This window comes from Candoia aspera, chromosome 2 (genome assembly GCF_035149785.1).
Source record: "Candoia aspera isolate rCanAsp1 chromosome 2, rCanAsp1.hap2, whole genome shotgun sequence".
NCBI classification, from domain to species: Eukaryota; Metazoa; Chordata; class Lepidosauria; order Squamata; family Boidae; genus Candoia; species Candoia aspera.
The window spans coordinates 84,601,221-84,621,469 of record NC_086154.1 but is presented as its reverse complement, the minus strand read 5'-3'; the positions used below and the strand labels follow the sequence as shown (position 1 = coordinate 84,621,469).

At 40.6% G+C, this 20,249-nt stretch overlaps 1 protein-coding gene across 1 annotated transcript in view; it reads left to right on the top strand.

Annotated features, from left to right (window-relative positions):
• The first annotated feature begins 7,464 nt into the window (after positions 1-7,464).
• PPP2R2B (protein phosphatase 2 regulatory subunit Bbeta) overlaps positions 7,465-20,249 on the top strand; it is a 268,093-nt gene continuing 255,308 nt past the window's right edge. The window contains exon 1 of the mRNA XM_063292375.1: positions 7,465-7,830. Within this exon, the coding sequence (XP_063148445.1) occupies positions 7,752-7,830 (79 nt within the window). The 5' untranslated portion in view covers positions 7,465-7,751. The remainder of the gene's footprint in view (positions 7,831-20,249) is intronic.

Here is a 20,249-nt window from a genome sequence, read left to right as displayed (position 1 = left end):
GTTAGATCTGAGCAATAATCCAGACAAGATGCATGACCAGGAGCACTAATTCTAGCTCTATCTTTATTGTAAAGTTACATTAACACAGTGTTTCTCAACCTTGGCAGCTTGAAGGTGTGTGGACTTCAGCTCCCAGAATTCCCCAGCCAGCATGCTATTTCTCCCCTCCTTTTACTCCTTTTACTCTCCAGAAAACTAGGGAGAGTCCCTTCTGAAATATTTCCCACACCCTCTCCCCTTCTGTGGGCTGAGACATCTGTTACATGCCAGTTGTCCAGTCTGCAGCTCTCCCTCCTGTCTCCCAAGGTCCTTCCCACATACCTACACAGCGACTCTGGGCGGTTTACAATTGTTAAAAACATTTAAAAACAGAACAGTACAAAAACACAATAACAGCAAAAGAGAAAAGACAATGATGGCAAAGAAAACAAACCCGGAGGGGAACAAGGAAAAGGAAGAAAGGGACATCAGTTGTCTTTGCCAAAGGCTTGGTACAGACTCATGGACACTCTTTGTTTCTAATGACCAGTTGTTGAGGAAGTCCTAGAATGTTAAGACTTTGCTTCTGTCATCTTTTAAGATTCTGAAGATATCAGAAAATATATCGGTCTAGTGGTTAAGGCAACAGGCTAGAAACCAGGAGACTGAGAGTTCTAGTCCCACCTTAGGCATGAAAGCCGGCTGGGTGACCTGGGCCAGTCCCCCTCTCTTAGCCCAACTCACCTTACAGGGTTGTTGTTGTGGGGAAAATAGGAGGAGGAAGGAATATTAGGTATGTTCACCACCTTGAGTTATTTATAAAAATAATAAAAGTGGGATAGAAAATAAATTTATATTTTTCTGAACTTTTGAGAGTACTACATGTAACAGAACTGTGATCTGCACTAGCCTCCTAAGTTTATTGATATTGATAATAATACTGATTATATTTAGGATCTGAAAAGCCTTGAGAATTACATTTGGGATTGTAAGAGCCTCAAGAAGTCAGAACTGAGAATCACAGGTTAGCTTGATTCTGAGGGACACCATCATTTGTATTATGTAGGATAATCATATTAATCACAGGACAATATTAACTATAGGGTAAGTTCCATTATCATCAACACAGTAACTTGCTTTTCTGCACTTCAAATCCTCTCAAGGTGGTATACAAGCTATAAAGAAAAAAATCCTGGAAGGCTTGAAATTCTGAGGGGAAATCCCAGTGGGTGATAAGAAAAGCTTTACAAAATGTGTAAAAAAACGAAGACTGTTGTGTATAATAATACACCTCCATATAATGATTTAAAGGCATTTATTTCCAGGTGAATGAAAGGTCATTAGCACTCAAGAAGCAAAGCTGAAATCTTAGTTGGTTAATTAACACTTACAATGATGCTAGGCTGCAGATCTCAAAGTACAGTCCAGAAAGCAGAAATGTCCCCCTCTGAATGTAAGTAACCAAATATAAAAAAGCTTTGTTCTTCGTGTGCTAGTCTCTTTTAGGATGGTCTTAAGTTATAATCAATGTACTGATAACAGAAAAGAGCAGTTGGACATAGTGGTTAAAGTACCAGACCAGAAACCTGGATACCATGAAATCTAGGCATGCCTTACGCATAAAGCCAGTTGGGGGACTAAGGCCAGTCATCCATAGGAAGATAGCAATGCAAAATTTCTGAAAATGTTGCCAAAAAACTGCAAGGAATTGTCCAGGCAGTCACCAGGAGTCAACTCACACTCCTCCCAAAAAACATAACACCCATATACACTATTTATTGTTTACATGGTTAAATTATTTCATTTGCATATTTAAAAAAAGGAATTTGTTTATATAAATATAAATTAATCCAAGCAATATTATTCTCTAGTGATTTCTCCAAGCCACAGTATAAAATGAAATCAAAAATGATTTTTATGAATCTGTGATATACTGATTATAGGCATGCCACATATATATCTTTATTTTATGACATTTTTCTGACTGCTGGGAATCATGATAAAACATTAAAGCAAGTAAATTAAATGATAAGTTAATTCAAAGCCCATAAGAATTACTGCAACACTAACACAGAGGCATTTAAGAGACAAAGTTGGAAAGGCCATGGGTCCAGGACCTAAATGAGAGTGTAAATACCGTATACCAAAAGATAGATAATGTTGACACCAGCCTACCCTCCCAGAGAAAAAGCATTCCAAAGGATAGGATGGCACATTGGAGAGGGCCTTCTTCCATGTTCCTACATAATGCAACTCACCCAGCTAGTTGATATGGGGAGGCTCTCTCCTGCAGATCTTAATGGTTGGGTAGGTACATACTGGTGAGGCACTTGCTTGTGCATCAAAATCATATATCATTAACAGCCTTAAACATTATTACAAAAACCTTGAAGCCTAATCAATAATGCACTGCAATTCTGCTAGGACTGATACTACATGGTGTCTGAAGAATGTTCCACATATGTCTTCTTGTTGCATACCTCATTAGTTGCAGTTTCCAAATTGTCTTTAAGGGCAAGCTTATATGAAATGTGTTGCCATTGTCCAAACGAGAGATTACTACAGCCAGCACATCCCCATCTAGGAAGAACTGCAACTGCAGCATTAGATAAAAATTGACTGAATACACTTTGGGCCACAATGCCACGTGGACCTTAAGAAGCAACAGTCCCCCAAAATTGTGTCCTTGTTGCTTCAGAGTTAGAGACCTACCCAATTCCCAACCCATAAGGCACCAATCTTGTGTTTTGTCTTGTTGGGATTCAGTTTCAGTTTATTACTGCATCTAGTTATCAATTCAATACCTGCCCTGATAGGAATAAAGCTGGGGACAGGTATGTGCAAGGTATTTTCCCCCTCTGGATCTTCTGAATTTTTGCATATTTTCACTACTTAACGTTCTGATTTTTGTTTGATTTATATACCTGTCCAACTCCTAAAAGGGACTCTGGGTGGCTTACAATTGGATAGAAGCACAAAGAATGGAACTAAAAATAAAAAACACAACCACACCCAGCAAAGAAAAACAGAATAACCAAGGCCAAGCATTGCACAGTCCATTTAAAAACCTTTCATTCCAGATAGGTTCATCCTGCATTTCAGTCCAGTGCCTGGAATATATATAATGGAGTATATATAATGGAGTTATATATACTCCAGCATCTGGAGTAAATATAACATATACTGTATAATGAAGATGGAGTGAACAGATCAAACCCAAGTTCGATGCTTGTTTAATTTATTTCATAAACAAAGGCACTCAACATGTGATGTGCCAGTGGGAAACAGTAAAAGCCTGTGAAAAGATTAGAAGAGTTACATTCTTCCTGTCTTTCCCCCTGAGCAATGTAGGTACTAAAATCAGGTCTGAATATTTTTGGTTGCCTTTTTGCTCTTCATTGTGCTAATTGCTTTCATAGTTTGCAAACTAAAGTTTCAACTTAAACAATTTACGGAAAAGAGACTGATTGTGAGGTTCTGTTGATTTCTCAGACTATGGTTTCAAAATTTACTTCCAGGGAAAGATAGGAATTATCTATTATATATAGTTCCAAAGGGATTGAGAATATTTAGGTAATGCTTGAGAGAGCCAATTTAAATCAGTAAATTTATTACTCAATGAGCCAAAAATAAAACCCAACCCTACTGCATATTTCAGTACACAGGCAGAATGGCTCTTTATTTCTGTCCCCTGGGATGCTATCGTATTAGACTCTGCTATCTAATATATAACTCAGCAAAATCTTCTCAAACCCAATGACTTTGGTTTGCGATACAATAAAAAGATGTCCCATTTCTAGTAATACCGCATGAACAAATGTTCAAAGTGTCTATTAGCAGCTGTATCAGTACAGGTCAACTTTGGAAGTCCAGCAACTGCTAAACAATAGCATAAATAACATCAGGAAGTTTATTTTTAGTATTAACTGGCTGATCAAATACTGTACAAAATTTCAGAGCTGACAGTGCTAAACAAAGATTAAATTGATATTACAGTTATTTATCAGGAAAGTTGTGAATAATACTAAAAGGATGGATGGATGAATTGATAGATAATTGATTGATTAGTCTTACAACCATATTAAAAACAAGAAAAGAAAAATAAAGGTAAAATACAAGGTCTATTTCCAAGATAAAATACTAAAAGGAGAAGCAGAAGAAGTTCAATTAACTTATTGAATAGTTTCTCACAAATTTATATAAAATAATCCAAATATTCAATGTGAAATATGTAAAATGTACATTTTTAAATGTAAATTTTTAAAAAATGCTTAGTTCAAGGCACAATTGTTTGCTTAATCACATTTACTGTCCATTCAAATACTTTGGGAGTATCAGTTTGTCACATGGCAGATTGCATTAAATAACCCTAAAAATTGTCAACATACCCTAAACTATCCTTTCCAAAAAGGAAATGAATGCCACATATAACATTATTTGCATGAAAATAATTAACATGCATGTCATATGGGTTTAGGAGCGAAACTACTGTACCAGAACAGTGGCTCATGAGGATGGCAGTTCTCCTTTCTACATCACCATGGTGCCAAAAAATGATTAGCTTCAAAGATAAAGCAATTAGCACTTGAGTGCAGATTTTTTGAGAATCAGAACTACATCAAACAATCTTATATTAAGAAAAAGCTATTACTGTATCTTGCTCATAATCCAAATCATGTAAATTTCTCTAACAGTGAGAAGGTTGTAAACTCTTAGGAAATAATTTGTTTCTTCTTTCTTCTATCTTTTCTTTTTAATGGGACTATTATGCATGTCACAAAATTTAGAATGCTGTATGGATCTGAGATAACGATTCCACCTATGGGAATGGGACTTGCTTCTGTACAGATGTAAACAGGATTGTGTTGGAAGGCTACAATCATAACAAAGAGTAAATAATTGAGTTAGTTACTTCTAAGCACTAACTAACTTAGTTGGCTTCTAAGCACTGGAGGTCACTTATTGTCCTAACAGTCAGGAATCACGCTGAGACAAGGAATAGGTCTCTAGTGTTTATTACTGCTACATAAGACAGAAAATCCTAACAAACTGAAGAAGCGTGGGAAACACCCAGACAGATAAACCCCAAAAGTTAAGGCGGGTCTGACTGTGTCTCTTTGAATGGCTGCTTAATTCCTCAGTACTACGCATGCGTTTTCCCCCCTGGATAGAGGCCCCCTCCTGCTCGCCATCAGTACTCATGACACTTATAAAGCCTTTCATGGCATGGGGCCAAATTATTTGCAGGACTGCCTCTCCCTCATTGCTTCTACTTGTCTTGTTCTACCTGTTAGGAGGCACGTTAAGGCTTCCATCAATCAAGGAGTATCATCTGGCAGGACCCAGGAAGCAAGCCTTTTCTGTTTTGGCACCTGCCCTTTGGAACATCATTCCCTTAGAGATTAGATGGCCCCAGCTCTGCTGGCTTTTCACAAGGCTCAAAGTTGTGATGTTGAACAAGTGATACTTATGACCAGTTCTCAAAATTCCACCATCACAGCACCCCTGTGGTCATGTGATCATGATTTGGGTGCTGGCAACCAGTTTGCACTTACAATGGTTGCAGCGTCCCATGGTCACGTGATTGCCATTTGCAAACTCCCCCACTGGCTTCCTACAAGCAAAGTCAATGGGGAAGCCAGCAGGGAAGATTGCAAGTCGCTCTGGTTAAATCCCCTGGCTTTCCTGCACTTGCATCCTGCTGCATCATCCATTGCAGGCCTTCCTGTGCTCACACTGTGCCAACCATCCCCTGGCCTTTCTGCTTCTTGCACCAGGCTTCCCAAGCCCTCCCCCACCCCCTGCAGCACCCCTTCAGCCCCCTGTGGAACCCTCATACTCTTTAGCTGGGACTCCTGCCGCTTCCCACTTAACGACCTGCACATCTTGGGGTTATGACAACTGGGCCTGCCAGGATTGTCATCGCTAAACAATGTAGTCACATGACATCACTCTCTGTGACTGCATCACTTAGTGATTGCAGTCCCAGTCCCAACTGCCATCGTAACCCAAGGACTGCCTGTAGTCCTTGTTTAGCAACCATTCAGAGTTACGACAGCGATGAAAAAGTAACTTTGCAACCAATCCTTGTATTTACGACCTTTGCAGGTCTGTAAAACAGAGGAAAGCTGAAGTATGATCGTAAGCACAGTCACGGTTTCACTTAGTGACTGCTTCACTTAACAATCAAGTTGCCAGTCCCAATTGTGGTTGCTAAATGAGGACTACCTGTATGTTGTGACCTGAGCTAAACAAAAAACAGATCAGAATCAAGATGGAGCTGAGTCACAAAGATTTTTTCCCCTCCTGTCCTTTCTTTATACAGACAACAAATGCTGACTTTCAGATTCTTCCCAACTGTTTGGGAAGCAATGTAGAGAGGGACTGTTGATCCCATCCTTCCAGTTTTTCACTGTTTGAGCTTCCTATTAAACTGGTAAAGGCCAAGGAGTTAAATTACTCCCCATATGGCTCCTGAGCATTCTAGCAGTTGCTAATTCTGACAGTCCTGGCACAGAGCCACCATTACCAGGTTTTTAGGGAGACAGCAGAAAAACAGCTGACCAGGGACTCAAGTGGTGGTGAAGGGGCTCTCCAATCCCAGCCACTCCTGGTCAGCTGATGGACTGGGTGGCAAAGTGTATAGATTTTAGGTACCTCATGACTGTCCTTGGATGCTATCAGCTCATAGGGAAAACGATTACTGTAACACTGGTATAACCAAGGATGATTTAACCCTGTTTCACTTATGAGCTGGGGATAAGATGAAGGCAATAGGGGGATACAACAGAAAATATTCCAACTTATTTATTTATCTATCACATTTATATGGCTGCCCATCTTGCAAAAAGCAACTCTGGGCAGGGTACAACAATCAATAAAAAAGGTTGTGGTTTGGTGCAAACAGAAAAACCCTAAGTCAATATTGAAAGGATTGTGCTAAATAACCGCCTTCCACTGCACATATTCTTGGGAACCAACTCAACTGAACTAACTGCACTCCGCTATTTTTTTTCCCCAGTAATCTTGCACAGATTAATGTTGGCATATTTTATTCTAAAAGGCAACTCTCCTTTGCTGCTATAAAAAATTTTCCACCACGGGGGAAAAAAGCCAGAATAAAGGCATACTGTAATGAAAATACAAGCATACAATAATTGCCGTTGATTTTCTTTTAACATGGCATTCCTCAATTGTCGAGTTTTCCTTTCTTCAGTTTCATGGCTGAGGTTGTGCCCAGTCCAGCTGACAATGCGGGAAGTTTGCCCTTTATATGCAATGCTAACCTTGACGGTTACCTAGAAGTAAGCCCCGCCGAGCTGCTTGCGCCTTACTCCAGAATCAGCGCGCTTAAACTTGCAGTTGCAATTTCCACGGATCTTTCACGGCCGCGCAGTGGGCCGACCTTCCCCGTCGCGAGCTCCAGGATCAGCACACGCAGCCCCTCGTTCATTCTGTGTGTTTACCAGCGGGAGGGACTTAGTCAGCAAATCCTGCTCGGAGAAGCTTTAGCCAATGAGGAGCCTCGCCCTGCTTGCCAGGGGGCTTCGGAGTTGGCGCTGGACGCCTGCAGAAATGCGAGGCGGTACTTGCTGGGGCTGATGGCAAAATGGGGTCCGGCTACAGAGGTGGTGACTTAGCTCGCTCAGCAATTGGCGGGATTCCGTGATGCATCCATCATGTAGCTTGCCTGCCCAGCCGGAGAATCCCCCATGGATTGAGAGGATTGTTTACCCCTTATTTTTGTATAAATACATGTTTTTCGCTGGAAGATGAAATGCTTTTCTCGTTACCTGCCTTACCTCTTCAGACCTCCGAACACCATTCTCTCTTCCAGCTGCTACACAGAAGGTACAGAGCGGACAGGAGAAGGGCAGGATGGGTGGGACGCTAGGTACGGCGCAGAGCCGAGGGGAGGGGAAAGAGGAGAAGTGGGAGGAGAGCGCGGGCTCTGCTGAGATCGTCTTTTGCAGCCGGTACGTGACCGGGTGCGGCGGAGCGCGCGCGCGGGGTGTGTGTGCGTGCGTGTGCCGTGATAATAAGATTTTGGGAACCGGTGGGGCCTTGTGGAAATCCGCTCTTACGGGAGAGTCACCGTTCATCAAGGTGAATGGTGCATGATACTACCGTTTGAGGAAGGTCTTCTGGCATTGGATGCTTTTAGGAAGTCTCGTTCAAAGGTTGCCCTTAAGTTTCGTGGGCTGCCTCGTTTATGTTTTGCCGGGAGAAGAAACGAGAAGGTAGCCCAAGATTTGCCCTCCCGTGGAGGCAATCCCGTTGGTCGCTTTCACTCCCTTCCTCATCCCAAGGAATCTGTTTTATAGATCTCTGTCCCGGTGGTGGTGAGATGAGCCACCGCGTACAGTAAGTTCTTAGTAAGATTTTAAATGATAACGAGTGAAGGGTAAGCTTAACAAGGTTCAAGGGTTGGCAAACATCCTGTCTTCCTTGTGCAAGTTTTTCCGTACTGATCTGCATGATGTATATTAGAGCAATATCAGGCTGTTTCATGAATTACCGGTCTTTCACAGTCTAAGACTTAATGTAAAAGCTTACAGAAAATAACACCGAAACGTTACTCTATCATACTATAAAGGATTTTCAGGGAGAGCGGCCACTGGTGATAGCCATAATACAAAATCCAAGATCTACAGTTTGTGAATAGTGGTATAGAAATGTTTCCAAAGTATGAGTCTTGTTAATTTCTATGTAAACAAGCCAAGTGAGCTTATTAAACAAGCTTAAATAGGACTGTGATGCCAGAAGTTAATTAAAATGTAAAGCTGTAGTTGTTTACAGAGTACATTCTAACATTAAATTGCCATTAATCTATGTATTTTAGATCAAAACCCCTTTTAGTTTGGCTTGGTAACTTATAATTAGAAGATGGGTGGAGAAGATAAGATTGGGTTCTAATTGTCCTCATAATGGTCAAAACAAGTAAAAATGTGCTTGAAATTGGTTCACTTGGGATATAATTCAAATTTAGTAAATTTTATGTAAGGAAACGGGTTATGCTTTCCTGCCTTTGTCTTTGTTTCTTATTTTCTGAGAATGCTTTGTACAAATAAAATATTTCTACAATGATACAATGTTCTGTTGTTGTATGTGATTAATCTGCATCCTATAATTCCTGGCTTCTCTATCACTGAACTTTTCTAAAATATTATTACACTAAGTTAAGATCCATTTGTTTTAAAAATGTTCATTTTTAAATGTGACCTGGTATGTGATAGGATTTCTAAGTTTGTCTTAATCAACTCTCTCAGTTTGTCATAACTTGCTGTCATTTCTGTGTTCTTTCTCCCTTGTCTCATTTTGTCATCATTTTGATTGTAAACTTTTCAGGGAAGGACCTGGCCTTTTGGTTTCCGTGGTTCTTTCAGTCTTACCAAACTTGATATTGATCAGATATACTGGAATAGCATACATCCTCAGGCCAATGGAATTTGTAAATTGCAGTCCACTTCAACACATCAGAAGGGTACACAATTAGGTAAGCGTAATGAAAAGTTTGGTCTAGTGGTTAAGGCGCCAGGCTAGAATCCAGTAGACAGAGTTCTAGTCCCTCCTTAGACGTGAAAGCTGACTGGGTGACCTTGGGCCAGTCACTCTCTTTCAGCCCAACTCTCCTCACAGGGTTGTTGTGGGGAAAATAGGAGGAGGAAGGAGTATTAGGTATGTTCCCGGGCTTGCGTTATTTATAAAAAAAAGAAAAGGCAGGAGAAAGACATCAAATAAATAAATAAATAAATATTGATATTGCTGCATATTATTCATTTCTTACATAACTACTACAATAGTGTCAGAGTCAAGCCTGCCTCTGACTCAGAAAGCTAAACCCCTTCTGAGTCAGAGGAGGAAACAGAAACTTACCGGGCTGAAACCGGGTAGAGTCCAAGGCGCAGATTGGCCAGGATTCGGGGGACGATTCGAATCCGCCAATCAGCGCGCGCCAACGAGCAGAAAAGCACGCAAAAGAGAAGGCAGCCTGATTGGCTGCAGAAGTGTCCAGGCGCGCCATGGATTGGGATAAAAGGCGGAGGCGCGCAGAGCGAGCTGCCGAAGACAATTGATCCTCCAAGCCTTCAGCTTCCACAGAAGAGTCCCTACCTGCATCGGAGACAGTGTCTTTTGCCGAAGAGGAATCAGTGCCTTCACTCCACTCTGAAGAGGGCTTGCATCCTGCTTCTGCTGCCATCGAGGATCCATTGCTTGCCGAGCCCAGCTGTCTCAGTTTTGCTTCCAGCCTGGAAACTCCACGATCTTCCAAGTGGCTTCTTCGCACCTTGAAACTCCAGCACCGCCGTGTGCCTTCAGTTCCGACCAACCGTGCTTTGTGTGCTCAGCCGTGTTCAGGTATTTCACACCTATCGTGTTCTGGAATCCAGCCTTGCTCCAAGTCTCTAGTCCAAAGAATCCAGCCTAGTCCAGGGCTTCTAGCCAAGTCCAGTCTTGTTCCGAGTTCCAGTCTTGCTTCTAGTCTCCAGTCCTGAGAATCGAGTTGAGCCTAGCTGTGTTTCCAGTTGCTAGTCTTGCTTGAGGCTCCAGTTATCGGTTTCTGGTCCAATGTGGGTCTCAGCCCCATCCAGTGTGCCTGTGCCAGAGTAATTCAAGTATTTCCGGTTTGAGACCTGTGTCTCCAGTACCCTACATTCCAGTTCACCCAGCCTCCCGGTTTCCAATTGGGAGGTCTTGTTCTGCTGTTCCATTGTGGGCCAGTTGTGCTTGATTGAATCCAGTTCTTTGTTTTTCAAGGACTGAATTACTGTAAATAGTTATTTAATAAAGAGTATTTTTGATATTACTCGCCTGGTTGCATAGTCTGAACAGGACAAATAGAACCCCAAACAATTTATAATGTGAAATCAGCGTAAAAGAATTGCCAGATGTTAACACCTGAAGGTGGATCTGAATATATATTAAAAGAAAAAGAAAAGCAATATATACTCGGGTATTCATAAACGGAGATCTGCTGTGGGAGTGGGCATGGAGGAGTCACTTAAAATGGAAGGCAATCAACTAGCTTGCCACAGTTATCCCTGTGAAGGGTATAAGCTAGTTGATATATTTTTTTCCTTGTGATGCTAAAACAGCAGTGATAGAAGCTGGAAAATGTGGCCACTTCTAAATTTGATATTGGAAGCAGCTGGATATATTACCTCTTGAACTCCTTGTTTATACTGTGACTTCCCAGAGCTGGTCTGGAATCAAATGCACTAAATCAAAAGAAATAATAAACTCTGCCAAAATTTTAAAAAAGTGAAGCAGCTTCAAACTAATCCAATTGAGAAACTATAGGAGGGAAGCAAATCAATAATTATTGTCCATTATTTCTGTAATTGATCTCTAGGATTACATTCTTTTCCCATTCCTGAGTTCCAACCATTGCCCCAATATTTATTTGTTTATTTAAACAATGTATATGGCCGCCCATCTCACTACAGTACTGTGATTCTGAGTGGCTAATTTAAAACCAGAAAACAAATTAATTAAAAAAATCACAACAATCTATATATCATATGCCAGAGGTCCAAACAGATAGTTCTATCTAATAATTGGTAAGAAACAGCAAACCAACCAATAGATCTCTGAGAGGAGTGAGGGGAAAAAAGGCCTTTAGTGCCTTATCAAAGGCCAACAGGGTCAGGGCCATCCAGATCTCTGGGGGAATGCTGGTCCACAAGGCAGGTGCTGCAGGAGAGAAGGCATATCTCCTGAGCCCCAGAAGATGGCATTGCTTAAAGGAAGGGATCAGGCGCGTGGCCACCCTGTCGGCTCTGGTGGGGTGAGCCAAACAAGCTGAGACAGGAAGTCCCACAAGTAACCTGGCTCTGTGCCATGTAGGGCTTTATAGAAGATAACCAACATTTTGAATTGCACCTGGAAGCTCATTGGAAGCTGGTGTGCATCTCACAGAGAAACATCCAGAACTGCCTGCGCCACAGCATTCTGAACCAGTGGCAGCTTTTGAATGCTCTTCAAGGGCAGCCCCATGTAGAAGACATTACAATAATTGGTGCAGGAGATGATCACGATTTGTGTTATTGTGAGTAGGGTCTCCCAGTCCAGAAATGGATGCTATTGGCTCATAGGTTGAACTGGCAAAGGCTCTCCTAGACAAGGTTGCCACCTGCTCCTCAAGCAGGAGCTGTAAGTCCAAGAGGACCCCCAAATTACAAACAAACTGTCTAGGGGAGTGCGACCCCATTCAGAGTTAAGGATGGAAAGTCTCCCAGTCTGGGAGGCCTCAAAACCACAGCCACAGTCTTGTCAGGGTTGAACTGAAGCCCATTCTTCTCTCTCCAGACTCCCAAAGCCTCCAGACAATGGGAAAGAAGCTTGACAACATCACTTGGTTGACCTGGGACAAATTTATAACTGGGTTTCTGTGCTGTGCTCTATTTATATAAAGTTTGTTGAATAAACCATAATTGACTGCCTTTATGCAGCATATGACGCCTACACTAAGCCTTAGTCTGGGATTAATAGGCAGGATAGTTTTGAAAGTCATCCAAAGACTTCCTTGCTGCGTGCAGAGACTGTGGGTAAGTTTGTTCCTCTCCTCATGAAAGAAACAGGGCTTCTTCCATAAGGGCCAAATGATATTACACACATCCTGACCTCATTGTGCAAATCATGTGAATTATGGTGGTGTATAACTATGAACCTTGTTGATATAATCAAGTGGAGTTTTTATTATTTGTTGTAATATTTTAATGTTATTTTATTATGGTTTTAGTTACAGTATTCTATTGTAAGCAGCCTAAAATTCTAGGAGGAGGTGGCATGTAAATCCGTGCATCAGTTAACAAACAAATACACTAAGCCTTAGTCTGGGATTAATAGGCAAGATAGTTTTGAAAGTCATCCAAAGACTTCCTTGCTGCGTGCAGAGACTGTGGATAGGTTTGTTCCTCTCCTCATGAAAGAAACGGCTTCTTCCATAAGGGCCAAATGATATTACACACATCCTGACCTCATTGTGCAAATCATGTGAATTTTGTATGATTTTGACTGATGACTGATTTGGCATGAGTTGTGTCATGATGCAAGTTACATAATTTGCATCCTTTGAACAATTATGTCATGACATATGTGACATAATTGTGGATTGTGCCTGATACACATGTTACTCATCACAATCTGTTTGGTGGAAAACAAAAATTCATGATGTTGGGCTTGTCCCTTCATCCCCATGTTCTGAATCATCCAGTGCTGAGGAAGGGCCCATTTTGCCTGTATTTCTTTAATGCCTTTGATGCCAGGTCTAAAATAGCCTGGGCTTTTTTCCAAACTCAGAAGCCTTTACTGTACAGAGTAATTCTGTGAAAGGAAAGTGTATATAAGATTACTCTGAAATGTTTATGCATTTTGAAGGTGCAGCACTTTTCTTTATTAGAATGGAATGTTTGACCTTCTGATAAAATTATCATAAACAAACTGATACCAGACCAAATAATGAAGTAACATGGCCGCGTGTCTTTGATAGAGATAGCTTTGTTTTTATCAATCTGTGTAAACTTAACTAGAATCATATGGTGATAACGCCCTACATCCCAAAACTATGACCCAAGAGAATCAGCAAATGTTCTACTTGTATGGAGAGAGAGGGCATCCCAGGAGTTTAGGGGAAGTCTCACATTTGGGTAGACCTGAAGAACATAATGACAACTTACTGCGTACATTACTGATCCTTTCATTGTAGATGTAAAGTCATAGAATTCCACTGTAGGCTGCCAAATTTCTGAAAAAAACGTTTTTTATTATTTTATATTTCTTACTGGCACAATCCATGAAAACTATGCAAGAACACAGTGAGCCAGTGTACTGTAGTAGTTAAGGGGTTCTACCTAGAAGATCCAGATTCAAATCCACCCATATCCATGGAAATTCAGTGGGTAATTTCAGGCTAGTAATTCTCTCCTAACCCAACCTTCCTCACAGTTGTGGTGTTGTGGGGACAAATTGAAGGAGGGACTGTTATTTATGTATACAGCCTTGAGCTCCTGGAGGAAAGGTGGGGTATAAATCTAACAAATAAATAAAATAGATATACAGTATAATAGATATTCTCTTGTAGTATTCATTGTAGTGGAATGTCTGTAGAAAATTACAGCAAGTCCACACTGTTGAATTGTCTAAACTAAAAAAAAAACCTAAGAGGCAAAGAGATAGTCTCAGATTTTGCTGCAGTTATCAATGGGTAGTACTCAAAATGTCATAGCTGATGGGTTTGTTTCAACTGTGTTTTAGTGACAAACTCAGATACACACTTATTTAGTAATAAACTTCTTGCAAATTTATGAGTTTTAAAGTTATCATTGTAGCTTAAAATAGCTTTCAAATTCTTCTTGAACACAGAAACTATCTCTTATGCACACAAAAGGAAAAAGAAGCACAAATGAAAAGTAAACAAAATGACTCACAAGATTTAATGCAGTTCTGGGACTAAACTAATATCCATTGAATAGAATGGGACTTCCTTTTGAATTAAGATACTGAGGGACAGACTCAGGTACTGTATCTTACGAGCAGGTACTCATGGACTGGAGGGCCTCTGCTCAAATCCATCTTGTGCATTATTGTGCCCATTCTTAGATTGGGAGGCCCTGCTTATGGTCACTCATGCCCTGGTCACTTGTTTGGATTACTGCAATGCAATCGACATGGGGTTGCCCTTGAAAACCACCCAGAAGCTGTAATTCGTCCAAAATGCAGCAGCATGAGCAATTACAGAGGCACTGTGGTGCACCCATGTAACACCACTACTTTGCAAACTGCACTGCCTCCCTGTACACTTCCAGGTGCAATTCACGGTGCTGGTTATCACCTATAAACCTTCAGGTTTATAGTTTATTTGCATGACCTTTATCTCTAGTTGCCTCTGTTTGTCCAGTGAGTTCCAGCAGGGTGGGCATGCTCTTCTATGAAACAGTATCACCTGGCAGGATCCAGGAGGTGTATCTTCTCTGTCACAGTGCCCACTGATGCACCATCAGTCTTCTTGAGTTTTAGATGGCCCCGATCCTACTGCCTGCCTTTAAGGCCTGAATGGTTGCCCTTCCCCCTGCCCTCCACCATAAACTGTGCCAGTGTGTGAGATGGATTTATCCAGAGTAAAAGGTTTCTGAATGGTCTATACAATGCTTGGCCTTGGTGATCCTCAATATCCTTTTATTTTGTCTTTCTTTTTTAACATTCTGGGTGTTTGTTGTGCTTTGCCTTATATTCCTTAGTTTTTTATGCTTCTGTCCAATTGTATGCCTCCCAGAATTGCTTTTGTGAGCTGGGTGGGCATACAAATCAGATCAATCAATCAGTCTTTCTCATAAATATTTAAGTTGGTGATGAAGCAAAATTCATCAATAGGAATGATATAGTCAGGATTAAGTATTCTCAGATCTCATATTCCTAATTCAGCTATGATGCTTGTGTACTTCAAAAGTACATGTATATCTGGCTGGATTGTATCTATTAACCCTGCCAAATAGACTTTAGCATAAAGATTTTATCAGCAGGCTGATTTTATTTTGTTTTCCTAGAAGATAGAAATAGGTGAAGGAGAGCCAGTTGGGTTAAGGCATCAGGCTGGAAACTGGGAGACCATGAGTTCTAGTCCCATTTTAGTCACAAATCCAGCTATGTTACCTTGGGCCACCAAGTATATCTGATCTTTAGTGGATCTACTTAATGAAGATGGGATTAAAACTTTGATGGACAATTCCTGGCATTGAAATACAGTAAGCTCTTCTGATAGTATTTCTGATTAGGAACTCCCTTGTATTGGAAGATGCTTAAGGAACATATTTACATTTCTTATAGCTTATTCACAAGATTTAAAACTAACAGACTCTTAATAGAAATGATATCAACATAAAATTGTATATGGAAACTAAAACAAATTGTCAAGCCATAGCAGTAATCAGAGACCTTCTGTCTTTACACAGCTTAACTCCTTTCATAGGCTAGGATTCAGCAGAAGTCTCAGAGACATAATTGGGTTACATATGAATCTTTATTACAGATAAGAATGAAGTCATATGAAACTCTTGATTGTTGTCAAGGCCAGCCTCGCTTCACAATAAGACACAGACTCACTTAATGGGTATTAAGGATTTCTGGTTTATTGGAATGATAGCTGACAGAACGAAAAACGGGAACCTGGTAGGTAGTGTGGGGGCGCCCCTTTTATACCCTCCTGTATTGCCCCGGGCTTCCCCACCCCTCAATGCCCCGATCCCTCTTGATGGGACCCTTGATGGCTGCTTGGGCGTTTTCCCCGGTGTCTTCTTTGTCTCCCTGCGACGGTTGTGTCCTCCGGGGCACCATGTGCGTCTTATCTTCATTCCTCTGACGTCTCTCTTTTCAGTTGCTTATGGGTCCATGGGTGTGGGTGCCTTTGGGTGCTTGTGTTAATCCCTGGTTTGATTATCTCCTTCCCCTTTTCCTTAATGATCATGATCCACGTTGTGAGGCTCTTTGTGCCTTGCAATGAGGTCATGACAATTGTTCACATTCAGGCTAATGATGGAAGTGGCACTTATACCCATAGTAGTTCAAACCCCAGCCATTTTCTCCACACAACAGACTCTTTGTACAGTGTTTGGTGGCATTGAAGCTGAGAAGTTGTTGAATATTTACATAACTACCAACACTGGCTAGAGAACCAGTGACTCTGCACTTCTCACACAAACAGAAAAATCTCTGATTTCTACAGGTGACCCCAGGGCCTGAAATTGTCCAGTCCTGTTTTAACTTGTTATCTGTAGAATTGGTTTAGTCAAATAATTGATTTGTATTGCTTAATTTGTGTGAAGTTTAATGGTAAAATGGTGCTGGTTTCAGCTGCAGTAAGTGAGTCCTTAGTGGATCCATGGGAGTTAAGTCTAAACCAGAACCCCATATGATATTTCACCTATTGTTTGCTTCAGCTGCTTCCGTGACATGTTTTATCTCTTAATTTTGAACATATTAGTTATTGAAAGAGTACTTTTGAAAAAATGTGGCAATAACACACATACAAACGTATTTTTCTTGCATTAATGCAGGAAAAACTTGTCAGTACTGATACATTCATATTCAGTGGTCTTTAGACAAATATCTGTGTGAACAAAATCCGAGTTATATGAATATTCAGCAGTAAAATGATGCTTGGACAAACTAATGCCAAACAGCTGTTCAAATGAATAGACAGATGGATATTCATAAATTTGCTTTCCATTGTCTTCCACTTGTAGTAACTGCCAATAACTAAATTTTATTATATAGCCTTTTTATTATTTCAGTCTGGCACACCTGGAAAGGGCTAGAGTAGCACAATGTAGCTATAGAATGTATTGCCAATGTATGTGATCCTATTCTAAGCTATGTAGTATTCAATTGCTTGGTTGTAAATATCCTCAAATAGTCAAAGTTCTTTAAAGATCCTAATGCTCTAAATAAGTGCATGTTGCTTTTCTAGGTTGTAAGAGTAAATGAAGAACCGGAAAAAAAGAAAAAACATATTTAAGTCCAAAAATACAACAAACTTCTAGAGAAAAATCTACTATTTATGTAACAGCATTCCTGGTGCCATTCCTGGACCCTTTTCAGTCAGGGTTCAGGCTGGGGCACAGCACTGAAACAGCATTGGTCGCACTTGTCAATGACCTTTGGAGGGCTTGGGATTGGGGTCATGCAACCATTCTGGCCCTCTCAGCTACTTTCGATACCATCGACCTAGACTCATAGCTCCTGCTCAAAGAGCAGGTAGCAGCTATGGCTGGGGGGGGGGGTGGCTTTGCACAGATTAGTCTCATGCGCCAATTGCACCCTTTCCTGGACCAGGAGGCCTTGCTCACGGTCACTCATGCCTTGGTCACTTCCTGTTTGGATTACTGTAATGCGCTCTACATGGGGCTGCCCTCGAACACCATCCAGAAGCTACAGCTGGTCCAGAATGCAGCAGCGTGTACAGTAATGGGTGCTCCTAGGTTTACCCAGGTACCACCTCTGTTGTGCGAGCTGCACTGGCTCCTGGTTTCCTTCCAGGTACAATTCAAGGTGCTGGCTATTACCTTTAAAGCCCTATCTGGCATGGGACCAGGTTATCTGCAGGACCGCTTCTCCCTAAGGACCTCTGCCCATCCTATCAGATCAGATAGGGTAGACACACTCCTAGTCCCTTCCCTTAAACATTGCCATCTTATGGGATCTAGGAAGTATGCCTTTTCCGTGGCAGCCCCTGCCCTACGGAACATCCTTCCCCTTAAAGTTTGGCAGGTCTCTGCCATCTTAGCTTTCTGAAAAGCATGTAAGACCTGGGTTTTCCCCCAAGCATTGGGATAGGTTGTGGCAGATGAGAGGATTTAATGATGGACTGCATGTTGAAGCTTAACTTTGATGCCAGGTTTTTAATGTTTATGTTTTAATAGATATATGTATTACATTGTTTTATTACGGATGTTGTTTTAATTGTTGGTTGGGAGCTGCCCAGAGTTTGATATAAGATTGGAGGCTATATAAATGTTTTATATAAATACATTCCAACAGATCTGGGATAATAATTCACTCAAAAAGCAAGATAGCAAGAAACTGGCTTTGTGAGTACTGGCCTAATCCGCACAACATAGTAAGCCATAATACCAGCAGTGCTCTGGGGGGAGGGTTCAAAAAAGTTAAGATGGTAGATGCAAATGTAATCGAAGTGCCATTCCTTTTTAATATGCATTGCATGCATGTAAAAAGGGGTGGGGCTTTGATTGCATGGTCATTTTTTTTACACTCCTCCATGCATAATGCAATTTGTTAGTTTGTGGCTTAATCCAAGGTGTGAAATTAATCAGTGCAAGTTATTCAATAAAGAATAGCTAGACAAACTGTTATTTAGCACATGTAAACCTAGTGACAGTTTCGGGAGCATTTTATGAGAAGCAAATAGAGCAAATTGTCCTTGCAAGGCTGTGTAGTAATCCCATATTCGTTTATTTATTAATTTTATATCCCGCCTCATATTCAGGAACACAAAGCTTGGTAGCAATAATGAGAAACAATTCATTGATCAATAAATTGATGTGAAGGAAATAGTTTACTTTTAATTTTAAATAACATTTTCAGCTGTCAACTATGGACTTGATTAGCATAAAATATTAGCATCTCAGAAAAGTTCAACATTTTTTAAACATCAAAATCAGCCTTCTCCAGAATTTTCCCAACACATTCATTGGAACTCTGGAACATTCTGGTTTAAAAAGAAAAATAGGCACTCACATGATAATAGATGCGTTAAGAAATTCTTAGATCACACTGGCATTTTTAAAATATTCTTGAGGAATTCACCAGATTTTGGAAGGAAGCAAGGAAGGAAGGAAGGAGCACAAATAAAGAAGACATTATGTCCAGTAGAAGTTAGAGCTACTTCTGCAGCAAAATTTAGGGGATGATATGAAGAAATAAGCTATCTTTAATTTATTAACAGAACTCTAGAAGAATGGAAATGATGCTGTGGCGTTTCAGCTAGCTGGTCCTTTACTCAAAAGACCTTTTTTCTGATTTTTCCCTAAATGAGGGCACAACAACATTCATTTCTTAAGTTATCTGGGAAAAAAGAAACCCAGGAAGCACTAAAAAAAAGTCAATTTGTTTTCCACAGTGAATTCTCAGTTGCCTGGTAAGAGCTTTACATGGCAACCAATTGAAAAGTTTTCTTTGTTTACCTGCCAAGAAAGAAAAGACAAAAGAATAATCAGAAACAAAGCTAAAAGGAGGAATTAAAATATACCTCAGAGTCTTGATTTCCTGCCACTTCTTCCATAGCCTATTAGAAGGTGGGTTCATTCATTGTACTACATCTAAATCAAACAAATTATATGATGATTTAACATGATGGAGTTCTATGCATTTCTGATGAGTCAACATCACTTCAATCTCTGTTTAACTTATAGTAATTTATAGTAGAAACATGAGGCATTTGACTTAACTTGGGTCCATTCTGAATGTTAAAATTTACCTTTAAATAGTTAATACTATTTTTAAAGAGATGGTGCACACCAGGGTGATCAGATCTGGACAGCAAAAGCCTGGGTAATCCCAACATGGTGGCAAAGAATTACTTACAGTTCTAACTTCACTGCCATTTTATGGTTAGCCAAGTTTTTACAGCCCAGATCCAAGAACCTTAGTATGTCATGTTCAGAGATTTGGATTAGAACTGGGGAAGCTCTTGTTCAAAGCTCTCCTTAGTAATGGAGATCCTTAGGTCACTTGGCAGTTATTATCTCCTAGTTTAT